The sequence below is a fragment of the Pantherophis guttatus genome, chromosome 4 (genome assembly GCF_059756535.1).
Source record: "Pantherophis guttatus breed Tessera chromosome 4, ASM5975653v1, whole genome shotgun sequence".
NCBI classification, from domain to species: domain Eukaryota; kingdom Metazoa; phylum Chordata; class Lepidosauria; order Squamata; family Colubridae; genus Pantherophis; species Pantherophis guttatus.
Genome location: NC_142066.1, coordinates 60,055,880 through 60,076,846, shown reverse-complemented (window position 1 = coordinate 60,076,846; position 20,967 = coordinate 60,055,880). Strand labels below are relative to the sequence as shown.

The following is a 20,967-nucleotide window of genomic DNA, read 5'->3' as shown; positions in this document are numbered from 1 at the left end:
GGGGGTTTCTGTCCTTCAGGCCTAATTGTCCACGTCCTGATTTTACTCCAGGACAGACGCGAGAGGAGGCGTTCCCCCAATATGCTTCGGAGGCAGGTGATGGCTATCTCTACGGTCCTCACTTGTGGGTCCCTTACCTCCTTGTCCCAACACCCTCTTAAAAATAGGTTCCTGCGGGGAGCCACTAACTAATGTCCCCCTGTGGTACACAGATATCTCACCTGGGATCTGTCCATTGTTTTGAACTCCCTTACAGGAGCCCCGTACAAACCCTTAAGGACTGCCAGCCTCCATCTGCTGTCATGCAAAGTCACCTTTTTGGTGGCAATTACCTTCACCAGGCAGATTTCAGAGATTGCCGCCCTTTCTGTACGAAGTGACCTTTGCATTTTTCACTCTGACTGTGTGGTCCTTTGTATGGACCCCTCCTTCATCCCGAAGGTCAATACGACTTTCCATTGCATGCAGGATCTGGTCCTCCCAAAGTTTTGCCCGCATCCAGCTCACCCTTTAGAACGGCACTGGCATACATTGGATGTTCATATTTATCTCAAAAGGACTGCTGACTTCCGCAGGACAGAATCCTTGTTTGTTTCCTTTATTCCAGTGTCTTTAGGTCTCAAGGTGTCCTCCACCATTGGCAGATGGATTCAGCAGACGATCTCCAAGGCGTATGAACTGCATTCTTTGCCTCGGCCATCACATCTGACAGTGCATTCCACGCGCAGTGTAGCTACTTCTGTGGCCTGGCCCATGCAGGTGTCCTTGAATGAGATCTGCAGGGCAGGGACATGGATGTCTTCTTTGTCCTTTGTTAGGTACTATAAGCTAACTAAATAGTATAAGGTACTATTTGCCTCGGTGGAGGCGGCATTTGGAAACAGGTTTCTACAGCGAGTTCACTCTGCTACAGAGTGGGGCCCGCCCATAGTTGGGACACTAAGCTTTGGTATGTCCCATTCCTGGCTGCTGTCTCCACCCACAATGGAGAAGGGGTGTTGGTCTTACCTGATACGCACTTTCTTGTTGGGTGGAGACAGCAGCCAGCCCCACCCTTTGCATGTCTGGTCTTCTTGTTAACCTTTCTTTCTCCCGAGACATCGAGTCTGTTAATCGTCTTCATCAAAAGCTGGATATTCCTAGCAACAAGGGCGGAGCTTAATCTTGCTACAGACTAAGTCCTTCAAGCTGAACAGGCGAGAGCACCCATTCCTGGCTGCTGTCTCCACCCAACGAGAAGGTACGTATCAAGTAAGACCAACGCCCCGTTTCATCAAAGTAGTTCCTCTCTCACCATCCTCTAAAGCTCTACTCCTTAACTGATTTTTCTTAATAATTTGTCTATTTAGAACAACATAAAGGAAGCAGAAAAAAAGGCAACAGAATTCTTAAGGGAGAAAAATCCCTACAGCTATATAATGAATGGTCACTAAAGTGGTCTTATTACCACAGTAAAAAGCTAGTACAATGATTTTAAAATACAGCTATTACTGTTTCCAAAATATATACTGATACTTGCTAAAATTTTAGAAAGTATCTATGTTAACAGATAGCTGCTTCCATTAGCAGAAGAACAGTTTCCAATATAGGGGGGAATAATCACAAATCCAACAAGTTTTTATATTTGCTTGAGAGTCTGTGAGAAACCTTTTGCTAATGTTAGAATGAGACTTCACTGAACAACTGATGTAGTTTTGTCTTCTTGTAGTTCTTGAAATCCATGTCACAGGATTCATTGTTTCAAAGGTATTCATTTTTTGACATAAGATTGCCAGATTTAAAAATTCTGAGTGTTTAAACATTTCATGGGAAAGTCTTTTTATAATGCTACTATCAAGCATTGTACATTAGGCTTGTCAAATTTCTTGTTTCTGATCAGATTGCATTTCACAATGCTTCAAGTGTATAATTTAGTTTATGAACAGAATTATTTAGTTATATTTATTCAGGCTTATTTAGTTATATTAACAGAATAGATATTAGTAAAAAATATACATTTATAGCAAAAAAGAAAAAAGAAAAAAAAGTAAGTAATCCATGGGAAATGGGGTGGGGAGGACTAAGTGGAATCTGAGATGCTAGCAAAGCAGGCCCAGTCTGTAGAGACCCAGCCGGGCAGGATGGGATGGGGGAAGCAATTGTGGGGACCACAGGGAGCATGAGATATCTCAGTGGATTGGAGGAGGCCTTGGATGGTCTGCTCCAGCACTAGGCCTTACATGCTGTTCCCCAGCCTGAGATACCTCATATGCATTTAAAGACCTGTGCATTCAATTAATAAATGCATTGGGGAAAGCAGGGAGTGATCACGTTCATTTAACGTGATTCAATCAAATGAATCCCCAGGTTACAAATGAACCATATTTTTCAGTGTATAAGACGCACTGGAGTATAAGACGCACCTTAATTTTGGGGGAGGAAAAAAGGAAAAAAGTATTTTACCTCTGCCTACCAGCATTTAAGGTGGCGCAGCCCTCCTCCTCCTCCTCCTGCAAGCGAGAGGTGAAGGGACTACTCACTTTCCCCCAAAGAGACCCCTCACATGCTCTGGGGGGGAGGGACAGAGCACAGCCTGAGGAACAAAACTCTTTGGGATGGTTGGCGGGGGGGGAATCTGCCCTGCAGCTTCGGGGAACAAGGCGGGTGCCATGATTTGCAGTTGGTCATCCCTCTGGCCGCGCTGATTTCACTCCCCAACAATGTGAGGAGAGGCCGCTGCCTACGCCCTCTCTGTGAGGAGCCAAGCTGCACACCCCATGTTTGGAATCGGGAAGGGGATCGCGGGTTCGGGCGGCAGACCTGCGATCCCCTTCCTGATTCCAAACATGGAGGATACAGAGACAAAAAAAAGTGTACCGTGTTTCAGGCAGCAGATCTGGCCAGGAGGAAAGAGAAGTTGAGTCTGCTGAGAAGGAGGACGGGGGCGTGCAGCTCTGCAATATGCAGAAAAACACTGTAGCAGCGCTACAATCTCCTCCCCGAATCCAAAGCACTTCCCAGTTCCCTGCTGCACATTGCAAGGGAACTGGCCGCCACCTGAAGCGCGACTCTTGAGAATTGCATTGGGGAATCAGGGCAGCGATGGCTGGAAAGGAGGAACGTTTCCCTTTAGGGGCTCCCATTCAGTTCGGCTTGGCTCCTGGGCGCAGAGAGGGCTTAGGCAGCGACGGCGGCAGCTCCTCACATTGCTGGGGAGTGAAGTCAGCGCAGCCAGAGGGGTGACCAGCAGCAAATCATGGCACCCGCCTTGTTCCCTGAAGCTGCTGGGCAGATTCGCCCCCCCCCACCGTCCCGAAGAGGGAGGGTTGTTCCTCAGGCTGTGCCCCGACCCAGATCCCTGCTGCCTGGAACTGGCCGAAAATGGCCGGCGGGTGGGTGGCAGCGGGTGGGCGGGGCTATACATTTGGCATATAAGATGCACCCAGATTTTCACCCCCTTTTTTGGGATAAAAAGGTGTGCCTTATACACTGAAAAATACAGTAATTGGCAGGCTCTGTTACATTTGTAACAGGAGGATTCCCTGTATAATGAGTGAGTGAGGGTCTCAGGGAAGTCCTGCCTTAGCACCACACAAGTCCCGCGTCGTGCCCATACCTGGCCACACCCTCTCAGCCACATGATCACCCAGCCATACCTATCCAGCCAGTCATTAGGGCAGAGAACCAGTTGTTAAATTATTTGAATCCACCATTGGATTTACCTGTTCATTATAGACACTAAGTCTTTTAAATACTTTATGAAAATATTATGTTTAACATCTTTATAGTAAACTTGGGTTAGTTCAAAACATAAATAGCTAGTTAAACTTTAGAGCTGGATGTTTGATTATAGATCAAATCAATGCCCTAATCTAATTGAAACTGAATCTGCTGGATATGCTTCTTTTATTGAATTTAGATTTGCATTTTTTTTTCTAGATGTAGGAAATGGTACAAACTTAAAAATTCTACTGTAGATGGATTCATGCTTTTGTTAATAATAAATAAACTTTATGAAAATTGAAGATTAAAAATTAAGTGCAATATACAGTAATTTCTATCTGTACAGGAGTTGTGGAGGTTGTCGGTGCTCTTTGAGGTTAGTTATTGCATACAGGAGTTGAGCAAGGCTATATCTTAATATCAATATATTATTTTTATTCTGACTAGGTCAGATCACCTTATAAGCTATTTTTCAATATTACCATACTAAATTTTGGAGAGCATTAGCTCTAATACACTGCAACACTTTTAACAATTGTTTTTGAAGGAAAGTTTAGGAAAATTCCTTACTCCTAGGACTTGTGATGAAGTGGTTGAAAATACAATCAATACATTTTTCTTTGCCAATTTTATATTCCTTTAAATGAGCATTTCAGATCTATTTTATATACCACTACTATTAATTGAGCAATATTATTTAGTTTGAATATTGCCAAATTTTGTTTTATTTTTTTTTAAACTTAGTTTAATTTTTGTATTGATTATTTAGTTATTACAGTTTATTTTTGGCTTTTTATTTTTGCATTTTTTTCATTTAACTGGAATTCTGGTCTTTGACGGTAAGTCTTTTATCTGATATACTTGTGTTTTTGACATTCCAGCTCAGGTTTCTTTTTTTGTAGAAGCTTTCCTTGCTTCTATGTTGAGAGAAGGAATTTTAACAGGTGGCTTCTGATTCTACTGTTCTTTCTCACTGTCATCAGAGAATGGTCAGACTTTTTCATGGTATTAAATGTTTCATAATAGTTGTCCAAGTCAGATGTAGTGTATAATTTGTGCAATTACCGGGATTCATACAGAAACATATGAAGATGTAAGTAACATAATTATATATCCATTTTGAACTAGTGATTGAAGTTCCAGGCTAGAAACCGGGAGACTGTGAGGTTTAATCCCACCTTAAGGATAAAACCCACCTGGGTGACTTTCAGTCCAACCTCACCTCACAAGGTTGTTGTTGTGGGAAAAATAGGACGAGGAAGGTATGTTGGATATGTTTGCCATCTTGAGTTATTTGTAAAAATAATAAAATTAGACTATAAATAAATAACAAATAAAAATATAATGCGATATGTTTTTGTTTTCCCCTTTTTCTTTAATGTCCCATCAAAGAAAGTGATCGGTGATTTCTATAGTATGAAATCATTTCCCCATTTTTTATATGATTTTAAATTATAGAGTTTGAAAATTATGTTTACCTACTAATTTAATGACATTATTAGAAATAAAATACTTTTTCCCTGACTTACTGCAACAAGTGCTCTAAATCTATTGTTTATCAATTAAGTCCTTTAGTATCTTGAACAGCTTCAGGCTATTGCAGATGTAAGAATCTCATTAAAGCTTTATTTAGCTGCAGCTCTGAACTTTGACTAGTTGCTTGGAAACCTCATGTAGGCTGTGTACAAAGAGAATACAATGCAGACAGAGAAGGTTTTTTTAAAGAACTGATCTATTTTCAGCTGTTTTCTGAAAGATTCTGCTATTCTTCTGCTTTTGCTGCTACAGTATTCTCTTCTATTGGCAACTTCTACTGATGTAGTATTATATATTGATTTTTTTTACAAGTTTTTAAAATATAGATAAAATAATAACCCTAATGAATATCAACAATATCCCTATGAACAAGTAACTTTCAAGTAATTAATACTAATCTCAAGTTTTATCTTCAAATCTTCAATCACTTCACGTGGAATGCTGCCACGTTTAAGTGCCAGTAGATGCTAGCTTTCCCTCCAGCGGGCCTGGACAACTGCTGGAGAGGGACGCCTTTCAGCGCCTGGCGTCCAGATGCCCTCGCTTCCTCTAAGCATTTCTTTGCCTACTTGATTTCCAGTTCCATCGCATTTCTCTGTCACATTTCTCACCATCGTGCGCAGGGAAACAAGTTTTTGGGACTAATAAAAGTTCAATCAATCAATTCCAACTTCGCAAAGTTATTTTTTTTCATGAGAAGTTGAAATTGATTGATTGAACTTTTGTATTTTTAGTCCCACAAACTTTTGTTTCCCTGCACACGATGGTGAGAAATGAGACTGAGCTGGAAATTAGGTAGGCAAAGAAATGCTTGGGGGAAGTGAGGGCATCTGGGTGATGGTGGGTAGGGCAAGCTCTTCTGTCCAAAAAAACCTTGTTTTTGATGGTTGTTGCTGAAAGGCAGACAAAGAGCTCCCAAGAAGAAGCCAGTCGGCCCGGGAGTTGGGAATACCTTTTCTCCCCCGTCCCCTCCTCCCCACCTGCCACCCCCAAATTGCATCGATAAAGGGTGACAGGTGGCTAAGTGAGGGGCAGGAAGCCTTGCCATGCCCAGTGAGGTGAGAAGAGATGGCAAGAGGAGCCCCATCTTCCTCCAGGTTTCCCAATGAAAGGCAATGGCAGCCAAGCCCTTTCCCTTCCCCGCCCTCTCCAGTGCTGGAAGCCAACTGTCAGCCACATGCCCAGTCACCCATTCATCCCTCTCTCTGGGTGTGTCTCTGAGCTTACCCGGTGCCACAGTCCACCATTCAGGCCAGGAAGTGGCAGCAGTGGCTGGGTGTGCTCAGTGAGCTGCTCGATGAACTCGTGCAGGCAGATATAGAGTGCGCCCAGGCAGCAGATGCGAGCCAGGAGGGTGGCCTTGCTCAGGTGCAGGAATGATGGTAGCTTTGTGGACAACTGCAGGAGAGGAGGAGGAAGGGCACTTATGTCTCATCGCCGCGCCCACTTGCAGGCCCACAAAGAGGCCGCTCACGTAGCCACGCAGCACCAGCAGCAACTCATGGATCATGAACCCCTCTTTGCAGGATCCCCAACTATACCCACAGCCTCCTTAGGGCAGAGGTGGCTCCAGGTGCTAGATCGGCCCCCCATGAAACCCTCATCTGCCAAGGAACCCAACTGAGGGCTCTCTTGCCGCCTGCTGAGGCGCCTGGACTCCCGGTGATGGATGGGGTCCTTCAGACACTTAGCTTGGCTGCCTATTTAGTAGCTTCTGTCCCTCCCTCCGGGCTCCTTGTCAGAGCTGCCTTGGGGTTTTGCCAATGTCGCTTGCTTAAAGGGGGGCGGGGAGTGGTTAGAGGAGCGGGCTGCGAGGCAGGACTGGACATTGTGATTCAGCTGGTTCACCGAACTGCACACAAAGTTAACAACCCTTTCAGTCGAACCTTTGCAAACTGGCTGAATCCCACTACTGAATACAATACAATATATATATTCTATCTAAAAAGGGTTAGAGTTAATATAGTATACTGTGAGAATTATGAAATAATAATTCACTGTTGTCAAGAAAATAAAATCCGATTGATCTGATAATAACAATTTGAGATAAAACAAATCAGATTGAATAAGATACTTAGTAAAGAATGAAAATTATAATTACTAGCAAGCACCTGCGTAAAGAGAACAATAGAAAATAATATGTTCCATCAATTCATTGATCAATTCAAGTTATTCCTCTATGAACACAGTCTCTGTTTGAAGGAGATTTTTTGGTATCTTCCTTTGGTAATGGTTGTTGGGAGGGCATTGAATCTGACTAAGGATAAGGTCCTTCTGAATTTTGGGATTTACATGACTATTTAACTGGTTGGAGGAAGTGTGCAGAATGTTTTTGGCTAAAGCTGGAAAGTTTGCTTGCAGCTATAGATCAAAGACCTGCTGTTTGAGATCAGCTAGTGTACCTACATAACCTATGAAGGTGATGACTGGCCATGAACAGCCATAAAGTTGCAATATGACAGTATTGTCTGGCTTCAGGAATACTGTAAGCATTTGGCTATAATTAAAGGAGCCAACTGATTGGAAAGAGGAGAGCCTAAGCCAATAGAGGAAGATGTACTGTAAATCCAGGCAGAAGTTTCAATTTTAAGGAAGCTAGCTTCATGGCAAGGGACAGCATTTGAAATGCAACAAGGTGCTTGAAAGATGGTTCTCAAAAACTTGGGCTGAACTAGACCTTTTGGTTGAACTTTTGGTGCCTTCAGAAGTGAAGGGTCCGTTCCGAGCTCTCCCTGTCGGGGGTTTAATTTGAAGCCATAGCCACCCTGTAGGGGTGGTGAAGCAAACGGGGACTGCCTTGCAGGTTGAGGGGAGCCGCATCTCCCCTCCCTGACTTGGAAACCCTCCTTATCCGAAGATTAGGAGCAGCGGCAGTTAAAATGTCTACCATGAAGCCGGGGAACAATCAGAAACTATAAGTTTGTGCAGGAGCAGAGAAACTGTGAATGTTGTGTCGTCTGGGTAAGAAAAGATTTATAGCTGAAGCCAGACCCCCCCCCCCAAAATTAAGGGGAATACCTTTTAGAACAATTTGTTACAGCGGCTTGTAACTATTGTGAAAAAGTATATTGGAAATTTAAAGAAGTAAATATTTGTTTTTAAAAAAATTAAGTTGGAAATGAAATCCCCAAAACAAAAGGCATGGTATTAAGAAGGCATATTAATATGCTGGAACTATAAACCTACCTTTTCTTCAAATAATTTGCCATAAGTAATGGAGTTATAAGTTAAACTAAGCAAGAGCAATAAATTGGACTTGTCAAAATAAAAGCAGAGTGGCAGCAGAGTCAAAATAAAAGCAGAGAGGCAGCAGAATGAAGTAAAGAGCACCATCTGTTGATGACAGTGAAATTTTGCAACTTAGAAGTAAATATTGAAATGAAGGGAAATAACTGTTGAACTATACATATTTACCTTCTAACCACTGGAGACTGGAATATTAAAAAAGAATTTGTGTTTGAGGACCCCTAAATACTATTGGATATACAAAAACGACTTGAGGAGTGGAGGATCCCTGAAGTAACTAACTGATTTGATTGAACATTGATGAGACATTTAAATTTGACTTGGAGGTTTGGTTTCTGAACTGACAATTGTGGAGACTCAAACGGAATGGAGTTAATGATTCAAAACATTAAGGACATTAAGGACCTTATCCTGGAACTACACAAGGATGTGGTGGAAATATTTGACCATATAGATAGAAGACAGGAAAATTGTATACACGAGACAAGGAGCAAAGACCAGGACAAGAAGGAAAGAATGGCATCATCAGCTGGAACAGAAGGGGAATTAGAACTGAGAAACCAGCAAAAAGAAAATAACAAGGAGGAGACACTATTAAAATTAATAAGAATTTAGGAATTCAAACAGGGGGAAAACATTTTAAAAGATTTTAAAAAGAAATGGGAGGAACGGGAAGAGGTTTGGAGGGAAACAATAGGATTTAGAGCAGAAAGCTTTCAAATTAAATAGTGGGAAAAGACAGGGCAAGGAGAAAAAATTAAATTATGGATTCAGAATATAAACTTCGAAGTAAATGGAATAAAAGACTTAAGAGGAAAACAGGGGAGACAAGTCAAAAAAATGTAGTATTAAAGGATGGGATGTGGTTAAGGGGAGAAAAAGAGTTATGACGTATCTGTAACTCAATTGTTATATATTAATAATTGTATTAATATTACAATGATATAGGCTGGACAATTAGTTGATATTTAATATAAGTAAATATTAGGATAAACACTACCACAAATAGATATGAAACTGGAAAATTATGAATGAGAATTCATTATTAATTGGAAATGAGAGGTTGAATGATGGTATTATTAAAAGTGTGTAAAATATGACTATTTTGTAGGTAATGTGAAAGGAGATATATTTATGTATATTAACAAACTTTAAAATATACAGAGAAGAAGAGTTAAATAATGGGAATATGAATAACAAAACAGAGTATCATGTCCTTGAATATAATAATGTGGAGGGGAAAGTATTAGTGGACGTTTACAATGGAACAAAGTCAAGTAAGTTAGGAAAAGAAACATTAAAAATAGACACAAAGAATGAAAATGGTGATAAGCTTGAAATGTTTGGATGTAAGAAACTGTTATTCAGACAGTCTGCTGTTTGATCAATGAAGTGATGTTAGTATTAAAAGAATAATATTGTAGTTGCGCATATATATATATATATATATATATATATATATATATATATATATATGTATATATATATGATTAGAATGATGATGTGTGTAAAATTATTAACATGAAGATTAATCAATATTATGATATAATTGTGATTATTACTATTATTATCAATAATACATGTTTAAGTGAATAAGTCTGTTTCTTTTATTTTTGAATGTAACTTTAAGAAGTTGTATAGTTATAGTTGAAAGAAATATTAATTGGAAAATAAACCATATCCTGTAGGTATTGGGAATATTATATACAACAACAAAAAGAGAGAGGGAAATGGAGTGGAGTGGAAGGGAGTAGGAGTGGAGGGAAGGAAGAGTAAGGGTAAAGAGGGGAAAGGAGAGAGGGAAGTGGAGGGGAGGAGAAGAGTAGAAAGGGAAGGAGAGAGAAGCGAAGAAGAGAGGGAGGAGAAGAGAAGGAGCGAGGGAAGCAGAGGGAAAAAGAGGGGAGAAGGGAAGAGAAAGAAGAGGAAAGGAGATGGATTGTTGTTGTAAAATTGAGTGAAATATGGTGTAAAGGAGAAAAGAAAATAGACAGGCAATTATAACGAAAGATAATACGGTGGACGTTAAAGTATATCAGTTTAGATGTTATTGCATACTTGTTAATATTTATATGAAAATAAAAATTGTGTGTAAAAGATGGGGTAAATAATATGGAATAAGGAAAATTGAATGTAATATTTATGAATATGTTTATCTGTATTGAAATGTATAATACTCAAAAACCACACTATCCACATAATGATATGTATAAATTTTTTTAAAAAATAAAAACTTGATGGAAAAAAAAAACTTGGGATGAACTCTTTCCAAATAAAGGAATGATGGAGGGGCCCAACTGAGCTCCAAAAAGAAGCTGGGCTCAGATCTTAGCTGAGAAGACTTTACTCACTGAAGGCAAATGCTGAGCTCTTTTGGAAAAATAAAAAGTTTGCAAAGGCAAAATTGTTTTTTATGCATTTAAAGAACATAGTTGGTATAGTTCCCAATAGCTTGGAAAAGAATCCCCAGATATTTAAATGCTTTGACTTATTCCATTAAATGGTTAGTTGCAAGAGAAGTGTCTTAGGGTGCTTAGCAAAAACTGTGATCTTAGTTTTAGAGTACCATATTTTTCGGAGTATAAGACGCACTGGAGTATAAAACACAGCTTAGTTTTTGGGGAGGAAAATGGGGGGAAAAGAAGTCTGCCTACCAGGTATTCATCTGGCTAGCGTCCTTAGTCTGGTCAGCTTCAGCACATTAGTTTGCTGGTTTTGAGCACGCGCGCACACTTTTTATCCTCTGCTTGGGGATAAAAAACAGCTTCTAAAGCACAGCTGATCTTTGGAGAGAGAAACAATGAGAAAAACAGGCGAAGCTCAGAAGATTGCTTCACTCGCTAGCGCTTCGTTAGGGCTGAAAAACAGCTTCTAAAGCACAGCTGAGAGGGAGCAGCAATTAGAAAAGCAGGCAAAGCACGGAGATTGCTTCACTTGTTAACGCCTCATTAGGGCTGAAAAAAGCTTCTAAAGCACAGCTGAGAGTTGGAGGGAACAGGCAAAGTCCAGATCGCTTCACTCACTAGCGCCTTGTTAGGGCTGAAAGAAAGCTTCAAAAAAGCTACATTCGGATTATAAAATGCACTCAAATTTTCAGCCTCTTTTAGTGGGGGGAAAGTGCAGCTTATACTTCGAAAAATACAGTAATTAACTTATAGATTTTGGGGGGGCAGTGTTCAGGTAGTATATGAAGTAGGACAATCTATGTTTGAGAAACCTGCACAGCATCATCTGCATACAAAAGAATAGAGATGTATCTATTTCCCCATTTTGGTGGATGAAGAGATTGATTATTCAGTTTATCAATAAGAGAACTAAAGAAAAGGGAAGCTAGAATACATCCTTGCCTCATTCTCCTTTTTAACAGAAATTTAGGATATGCCAGAATAAGGACAGATTCTTTGATAACTAGAGACAATATTAATAAGTTAATTGAGGCTTTCCAACAGATAATATAGATATGGAAACTTGCTTTGTGATACAGCTTTTAGAAACTGACTAAATCTTTTTTGGTAGCCATACAATTAAATTCATGATTAGATCTAAATCTTGAATTTAGTGTTTTTCCATATCCCAATAGTGAAATTGAAGGCTTTATATAAGAGTTATATAATAGGTGCATGGGGCCCGGTCAAGTTTCTTGCTAGTTCAGCATGAGTGTCCCAACACTCAGAATTTTTTAGAATGTTGGAATATTTAGGGTTCTTGCCTTAGTATCTGCCAATGAAGAATATATATCTACAAAAATCACAGCTTTAAGGAGAAAATTTTATCTTTAGTAATGGAAAGTGATTATTGTTACTACTTTGATTCAGTTTATAGAGTTTTTGTTTTTTTTTTATTTGATTTATATGCCGCCCTTCTCCGGAGACTCAGGGCGGCTTACAATGTGTTAAGCAATAGCCTAAGATAATTAAATTATGCAATTTTGCCAAAAATCTAGTATTGGGTTAAGTCTCCCAGGCCAATATGAAAGTTCTCACAGTGATCTTCTGGAGTGGCTCAATTTATTTTGCATAGATCAAAATGATTCTCTAAGTAAAATGAAGTTCCAGCAAATCACAAGTTCCAAGTTCGGTGAGGGGTCCTTGGTGCTCTCTGAGCTTTGTTGTTTTCTTGCAGATGTTTCATTACCCAAACTAGGTAATCTCATCAGTGATAGAAGGGAGTGGGGTTTGCTGTCATTTTATATTTTAATGGCTTGCCCTGACTCTCTCTCCCCCCTTCGTCCCCTCCCTCCTTCTCCCTCCCTCTAACATGTGAAATTAAAAATATTGTGCAAAAGTTTCATACTCAGCTAAGTCTTGGTATTGTGGAAAACATGATTGTTTTACGCATACTGTTTCCCACTTTGAATGTTTTATTTAAAAAAAGAATATTCTACAAACAGTTTAATCAAACACATATATATGCATAGTAATATATGCACAATAAGTGAAGGACTATTCCATAAGCAAACTATCTTGCTCAGTGCCATTTTTTCTAGAAAGAAGTGTTCGCAAACACATTATGGCTGCTGATTTAAATGTACTTCAGGAGACTATCTGCTGTCTTTTCTATGAGCATTCATTTGAATGTCTAAAAATAATGCAGCACTGAACAAACCTTCCTGGAAGACAAAAAGGAGAGCATGTATTTCTATTAAGATCACAAAGGCTACTTCACATGAAACAAAAGACCTGAGCTATTCCATTTCCTGATAAAACTATAATATAAATATCTTTTGAGCCTGCTTTCTGTTGTTTTGCCCACCTAGTCCAGAATTACCTTTCAGAATAAGTGGGACAAAGATATACATCTAAATTCATATTTGTCCCCTTGTATGCAATTCTTATGCTAAGACTGTAAATTGCATGTTTTAATTATTATAAGTGGTCCTGGATATATAGCAGAAAAAATAACAAATAATAAATATTTACATTTATGCTATCTAAAAGCAATTGTTATAAACAGATGTATGTAGGAATCTTTTTGTCTCAGAATCTATATAAATATTTCCCAAATTTAAAATTACATGGGTACAAACACTAATAAAAAATCTGCTTTTGGGTAATTATATTTTAATAAAATTTTCAGTATATTGTAGGCAAACCTGCGAAACGTATGGCTCTTGGTTTCATGCCACCTGCATACTGCCCTGCCAACTTTTATTGAAATTCAATAAATCCACCACTGCCAAATGTCACTGCTACAACCCTGAAACTCATACTGTTGAGCACCTGTATTATCTCCAGGCCTTACTGACACCATCAGCTGCAGTGCTACTGCTGTACCACTATGTGCTGAACAACAGATAGCACAACCATTATTCCTTTTAATTTATCAGTGTAATTATTTCCGATCCATGAATTGGGCCAACCTGGAATATAACCCAACAGCACTTTTTCATTTAAAAAACATATCCTTTAGCCTTTTATAATAATGTGCAGAATATTTCAGTACTACAAGTGCAAGATTATATTTTTATATATGAAAATATATAAAATCTAGGATATAGTTAAAATCCTTTTTCTTGTTCCACACAGGTGAAACTGAACAGGAGCTGGGACCTCCTCCCTCTGTAGATGAGGCAGCAAACACACTCATGACTCGCCTGGGCTTTCTCCTGGGAGAAAAAGTCACTGAGATACAGGCAGGGAATCAGTATAACATGGAAGGACAGGAAGACAATCAGGTGAGCTTAAAACTTTGTGTACAATTATAATGATTTTACTGTATTATATTTCTGGAAAACAAAATACTACATGCTATGATTCAAATCTCATCTAGTATTAGAGGTATGAAAATCATACATACATATTGGTGATTAACTAGAACTTGTCAGGCAGAAGCAACCGGAACAAGTCCATGAACTTTCAAGAATTGCCAGACTGACTCCATTCCCATGTGAACCATTAGATAAGGGCTTCAGTAGTCTGGCAATGGCTCACGTGGTTAGGACTCTAGGCTGATGATCAGCAGATTCGCGTTTGACACCCAATTACTTGCCGTGGGATGAGGTGAGTTCCCATCACATGCTCCAGCTCCTTCTGATCCAGCAGTTTGAAAGCTGGTGGACTGCGAATAGATAGATAGTTACCATTTTGGTGGGCAATTTAATAGAGATATGAAAGGAGCCCCCAACTGGCATCCTCCAGGCAATGCTGATATTACAATTTAATTCTTTCAACCTGGAAGTGCTTTGGTGCTCCGATATGAAAGTAGTAGTAGTAGTAGTCGTCTGGCCTATATCTTTTCATCCCCCACTCCTCTTTACTGTGGAATTATCTTTAGCTGGTGATTCCACCATAGAATGTGAGAGATATTCTTACCTCCATTAAAATTAAACATTAAATCAAACTAAGAAATATTCTGGATATATAACTCTGAATAGAAGCTAAATAGGCTGTCTTGTATAAGATCCAAGTAGGAATAACTTTTCAGAGTTTGCCTTTTGCTCAGATCTTAGTTTAGCAAAGAATTCCATTTTGATAGATTAGACAGAAACTAATGTAAATTATTTTTAGTAATTCTTGTTAAAGATGGGATACAGATTAAATAGAAACACAGTAAAATCTTTAATATGATCAAACAATGGTCTTAAACAATTAATTGTTGTAGATTACAACAATTAGATTTATTTGGCCATTGAAAGCTTCCCTTGTTGCTAATTATTTTTCTAGGAAGGGCAGCCTCTAGGAAGGACAGCCCTCTAGCAATTTAGTACAGGTAATGCTTGTTTACTGACTACTTGCTCAGAGACCATCAAAATTGTGGCAAAGATAAATGAGTGAAATCTTAGACTGGTCCTTGAAATTCCAGTTGTTGAAGTGCCTCCACAGTTATGTGATTAGGATTTGGGTGCTTGTCATCCAGGTTGCACTAATGACAGTTACATTTTGGCCACATGATCACCATATGCAACCTTGCCTGCTAGCTTCCCACAAGCAAAGTCTATGGAAAAGATGACAGGGAACATCACAAGTTGCTGTGGAAAGTCTCCCTCACCTATCTGGGTATGCATCTCCTTCCCTTGGCCTCCCTGTGCTCATGCCACACCACAGAACCTCTTCCTTTCTAACTCACGTGTGGCCTGTCCAGGCTTCCCTGTAGTACCCCTTCATTTCTTCTATGGTACTTCAGAAGCTTCTAATTTAATAACCTGTATATCTTGAGGTTTTAACAGAAACTGGAACTGCCTGAACTTTCATCATTAAGCAATATGGTCATGTGAGATCATGCTTTATGACCACATTGCTGAATGACAGGAGTCTTGATCCCAATTCCCAGCATAACCCAAGGATTACCTATCGTAAGAATATTGTTCTGGATGAGTTTGAGCATGTTGCATCTATTGACAAAGAAACAGTTCTTTTCAGAAAAAACTGAGCAAGTTGATGTCGTTCTTAGAATGCTAGGTCATTGGAAAGATGTATGGACCTATTCTCCATGTCTGGTCTTTATAAAAGTTTCTTTGTTCATCTTTGGAGAATGTGGCCAGGGCAGATTCCTTAAATTACTCCATCTCATGTTATTAGTCTGATCACAAACTACCCCTTTCCAGATTTCAGGGAAAGAAGCTCCACAATTTATTTATTTATTTATTTATTTTATTAAATTTCTATACCGCCCTTCTCCCGAAGGACTCAGGGCAGTGAACAGCCACAAGATAAAACACATAAGTACAAAAATTTAAAAGGATTTATTCATCTTCAAGGTTTTCAGAACAATTTCAATTTTTGAATAGGAATCTTTTAGAAATTTTAGTCTAGGGGGCAGGAAAGTTGTCAACAGACATACAGCCATACAGATATACATATACAGTACATCCTAAACCAACAAGAACAATGACTTTATTTTATATGGAGGCCAGTTTCTTCCTTCAAATTTTCCTTCAAGGATGCCAAGAAAAAGTCAAATAGAGTTGCTTTTAATTTTAAGGGAAGTTGCACATTGAGCAAGTTTTTGCTGACTGAATTCAGAAACATAGTGTCACTATCATGAGGTTTTTATTCTTTTGCTATCTTGAATATTTACCTTATGTCTTAGGCTTGATGAAATTCAGACAAGTTAAATGATTTTTTTTCAGATTTTCCTTCACAAATAGTTCAGAAGCTTTTTGGTGGAGGAGGGAAAACTTGTTAAACAGCAAAACAAAAAAGATTAAACCCCATTTTTCTATATTTGTTTTTTGTTTAACTTGGAAAAGGTGCAAAACTGTTTTATAATCTAGGCATAGCTGAGAAATTCACTTATGAGAGAATAGGAAAGGAATTGTATTGATTTTTAAAAATTTATTATAGTATAGCAATACACAGTTTGTAACACACTCTTTCAATCCTAATGGAGTTTTGTTTGATTTGAGTGGAAGGGGGTTTATTTTTTTCTAATTTTGGTTTTAGTCTTTTTTATTCTTATTTTGGGAGCTTCTTACATTAAAATATCATGATCCATTTTTTCCCTTTGAATATACTGTATATTTGTATATGTATGTATCTATGCATTATATATTTGAGTTCTCATGGATTTGTGGAATATAGAAGACTGTAGTTATCTCTTAGAGACAGGAAATATGAATATGGAAAGGATTTTTTAAATCTAAAGAATGGTTATCTCACAATCTTAATTCATAAATGGTCGAAACATTTGACAGAAATACAATTCTATAAAATAGAATATCTTTATCAATAGTTATTATTCTCTTTTCTGCAAGGTAACAAATATTTCATTTCTATATTACTAGTGATACTTTTTACTAGTTTGCATGTGGTAAGAACATGTAGTAAGGTTGTTGATAGGATTACGCCATCAATATAGAATTATCCTGGTTTTGAATCTATTATATTGATTACCAGTAGACTTCTGAGCCCCTTTTTGATCATTTCTTTAAAAAGGCCCACATGGTACACTATCATCTAACATATTTCTCTAGAAATATGAGCAGTTCCCACCCTCTTTCTTTTAAGAAGCAGGTATGGTTTCAGTAAACTTTTGGCCCATTTGAGTGAACATCATTGTGTGTGTTGTGTCCCAATGCTACTGGTTTCATCTTGTACTCAGTTTGCTTTTTGTTATTTTTGAAATAATGCATTTTTCACATGTTCTATAGCTAAAGAGCAGAAAAATGATACAGTTTATAAGGAAATAAGAGAGTAAATCTGTATATCAATTTTCCAATAGGTTAATATGTTTATGATTATATCAAGTGAATTCTTCAGTATGTTGTAGTGAAACCCTATAAGCTTTTCTGATAGCTTTACTGTGATGTCAATGTTCCTGCTTCCAATTTTCCAGACTTCAGCAGTGTCCCAGCGGATAAGTCCCTGTTCCACACTGACCAGCAGTACTGCTTCACCACCTGCCAGTAGCCCTTGTTCCACCCTCCCTCAAACTAGTGCTAAGGATGTTATAGCAAAGGACTGCAATTATGGAGCTGTCACAAGTCCTACATCTACTCTTGAAAGCAGGGATAGTGGCATCATAGGTGAGTCTTAGATATGCACAAATTTGTTTTAAAATTCAGCTGTACAGTATTGGGTGTTTATGTTTGCAGCATCCTGAAGGGTATTGGGAAAAGCAAAAAAGTATGAGAAGTCCTTGATACTCTCTGAGCTTGGTACTTTTTTTGCAGATATTTCATCACCCAAACTAGGTAACACCATCAGTGCTGACATTACCTATTTTGGGTAATGAAACAACTGCAATATCAACCAACCAACCAATCAATCAATTTGACTTGTCTGAAATCTTTCTGCTTTGAATAACATTTTGGGAGATAAAAGTTTTTAGAAGTTTTTTTAAGGGCTAAAGCTGAGATTTTCTGTAAATTAATTATGCAACTGAGACTTAATGCTTTGGTGCTTTGGAGAAAGAAATAATCTGTTTGGGGGTTAAGAATTGGTCACACATGAAACAATTCCCAAGATAGAGAAAGGAACTGTTCTTGTCACTAATCAACATTTTGTAAGGGCAAAAGTTACCAGAGCCTTTTCCACATCCAAATTATATTGCTGATAGAAGGATGTTCAGGAGGCAAATCAGATATAAATGGAGATAAATTCCAGTTTCTGGAGTTGTGTACCAAACAAGAGACAAATCAAATGGAAGTTCAACATAAGAATTGTTTCCACTCATAACTGAGATGAAGGAACCAGTTATGTGAAAGAATTCACAAAGTAGAATGTTGAATGCCTTTCAGAGGTTCTGCCAATACTGTCCTTTTCAAAGACACTCAGAAAGTTTAAATGGGTCAATATTGTTATGATCCAGTCTTGTGATGAGAGAGACAGGAAGAACATGGAATGAGTAAAGTCAAATGGTAGCAATCCTGTCATTGTTTGTATTCACTGCTATCATTGTTTTGACCAACACTTGTGTCTAAAATAAAATACAGTAATACTTTGCATACACAAGCATCACCTTTGATGATATCTACAGCTTTTCACCTGCTTTTCTTCTGAGGGTTATGAACATTAATTCAGCCACCTGAAGTCCAGTTTCTCCACTGGACTTTACAACCACTAGCAGTAGCTTATTTTCTGGGCCAACCCATCAATGACATGAAAAATAGGGGATTAACTTTTTTCTTTCTTTCTGGATGGGCTGTGTGGTCTGCTGCTGACCATAGTATTATTCGTTGTTGTATCTGTATGTGCTGTAAGTATGTACAACGTCAACATTCGAGAGTCAGAGTTGCCACAAACCCCGGAGGGGGGAGAGGTCACACAATTGAGTGTCAGGTGCTGGGTGCTGTAATGAACTCATGCTGGTGGAGGGTCAGGAAGGGAGAGACATGAAAGGCCATGAATCCAGGCTTGCTGGAGCCTGCAGAGACCCGGTAAAGAATGCTTGCTGGAGCAGGCTGGTAGCAGGCATGGGCAGGGCATGCCATGTCCTCATAGCCAACTGGCTGGCAGAAGTTGGTAATGGTGAACCCCTCAGCGTGGTCTCTTTCTTTGCTGGCCAAATTCGGAACTGTGACACAACTTTGGAATCAGCTATTGCGTTTGACTCTGCTAAGTCAATAGTTCATGTATACTAATAAGATACTATGACAGTGGAATTGAGGAAGTATGGGAAGCCATTTCAGGGAGGAGGGATGAATCTCATGGCAATTCTGATGGTGTAGAAAACAGAAAACCTAATGAAGTTTAATCCAGAGTAAGTTTCATTCAGTGGCTACACAGAAACTAAAAAAGAACTCACTTACATACTGTACCTTTTTCCCTTCTCATCATGTACAACTTTCATTGAGGTACTACAGTATTTCTGAAAGCTGAAATCACTTTATGTTTTTAAAGTTCTATTCATAGGAATATAACCTCAGAAGAAAAAAAATTGTTGTTTCAGTTATATATGTTCTTATTATTGATCTCCTGATTTGTTTGAGATAAATAAAATGGATTCTTCAAATCAAAGCTCATTATGGTTATTATTTACATGGTTCAGAAATCTTTAATATTATCTTCTTCCATTGGCTTACAGGTAATTCTTTGCTTACAACCATTCATTTGGTGACCAACCAGTCCTTGCACTTATAACTGTTGCACATAGTCACATGATCAAGATTTGGGCAACAGGCATCCCAAAGTCATGTGATTACCATTTGCAACTTTCTCAGCAGGCTTTCAAAAAGTAAAATCAGTGGGGAAATCCAAATTTACATAACAACTTCATGATTTGCCTAACAACCATAGCAAAAAAAAAAGTCATAAAATCAGACATGACTCACTTAAAAATCACCTTGCTTAGCAATGGAAATTTTGATCCCAGTTGTAGTTATAAGTCAAAGAATAAGTGTATTCCTATTCAATAAGATATAGTAGAGAAATTCATCCCTCAAGTTCCATCCCTGAAGGCTTGTCATCAGGGACCATGATGGTATACCTTTTCTGTAGCTGTCCCTCTCCTTTGAAATTGTGTTCCATCTGAAATCAGTTTAGCATCAACCAAGCATCAAGACCAGGCTATAACAATTCAGATTGTACAATTGAACGTATTACTTTGCTTGCATTCTCACATTTGACAGTTTTTCCTTACCAGTAGATATTGCTGTGGATGGGAGAAAAAAGATGGCAAGATTTCTGACAAACACCTGCCCCAAAGTACCTGACATTACAAAGGGTTCCTGCTGAGGTGGTGTATCTGGAGATCTGTTAGGGGCAACTAGATGGAGGAAGTGTTAAAATGTCATTCTTCACAATGCTGAATGACTGGTTATCCATGTCATTGCTTGTGATAGCTTTTCAAGCAAAGTCCTCTTTGCTTCTTGATGATTGATTCAACTACTGTGCAGTTGATGATTGATTCAACTACTGTGCTCTGCTTCCTTGCAGTCTAGTTGGCAGTATAGGCTGTCGAGTGCTGCTAGAGATAGGAAAGATACTGTGATGTTGCTAAATATAGTGGTTCTTAAAAATTTGTGAATTTTACTTGTGAATTTTAAACATTTTTCATAAATATTATCTAAAATGGGCTCTGTTCTCCATACAAGCCCTAAAGAGAATA

The 20,967-nt window shown here is 38.6% G+C and overlaps 1 protein-coding gene across 8 annotated transcripts in view; it reads left to right on the top strand.

Annotated features, from left to right (window-relative positions):
* The window catches only part of TANC2 (tetratricopeptide repeat, ankyrin repeat and coiled-coil containing 2), a 376,797-nt gene that overhangs the window by 250,881 nt on the left and 104,949 nt on the right, over positions 1–20,967 (top strand). For all 8 annotated transcript variants that reach the window (XM_034416164.3, XM_034416167.3, XM_034416168.3 and 5 more), the window contains 2 exons: positions 14,007–14,155; positions 17,755–17,944. In XM_034416164.3, the coding sequence (XP_034272055.1) occupies positions 14,007–14,155; positions 17,755–17,944 (339 nt within the window). The remainder of the gene's footprint in view (positions 1–14,006; positions 14,156–17,754; positions 17,945–20,967) is intronic.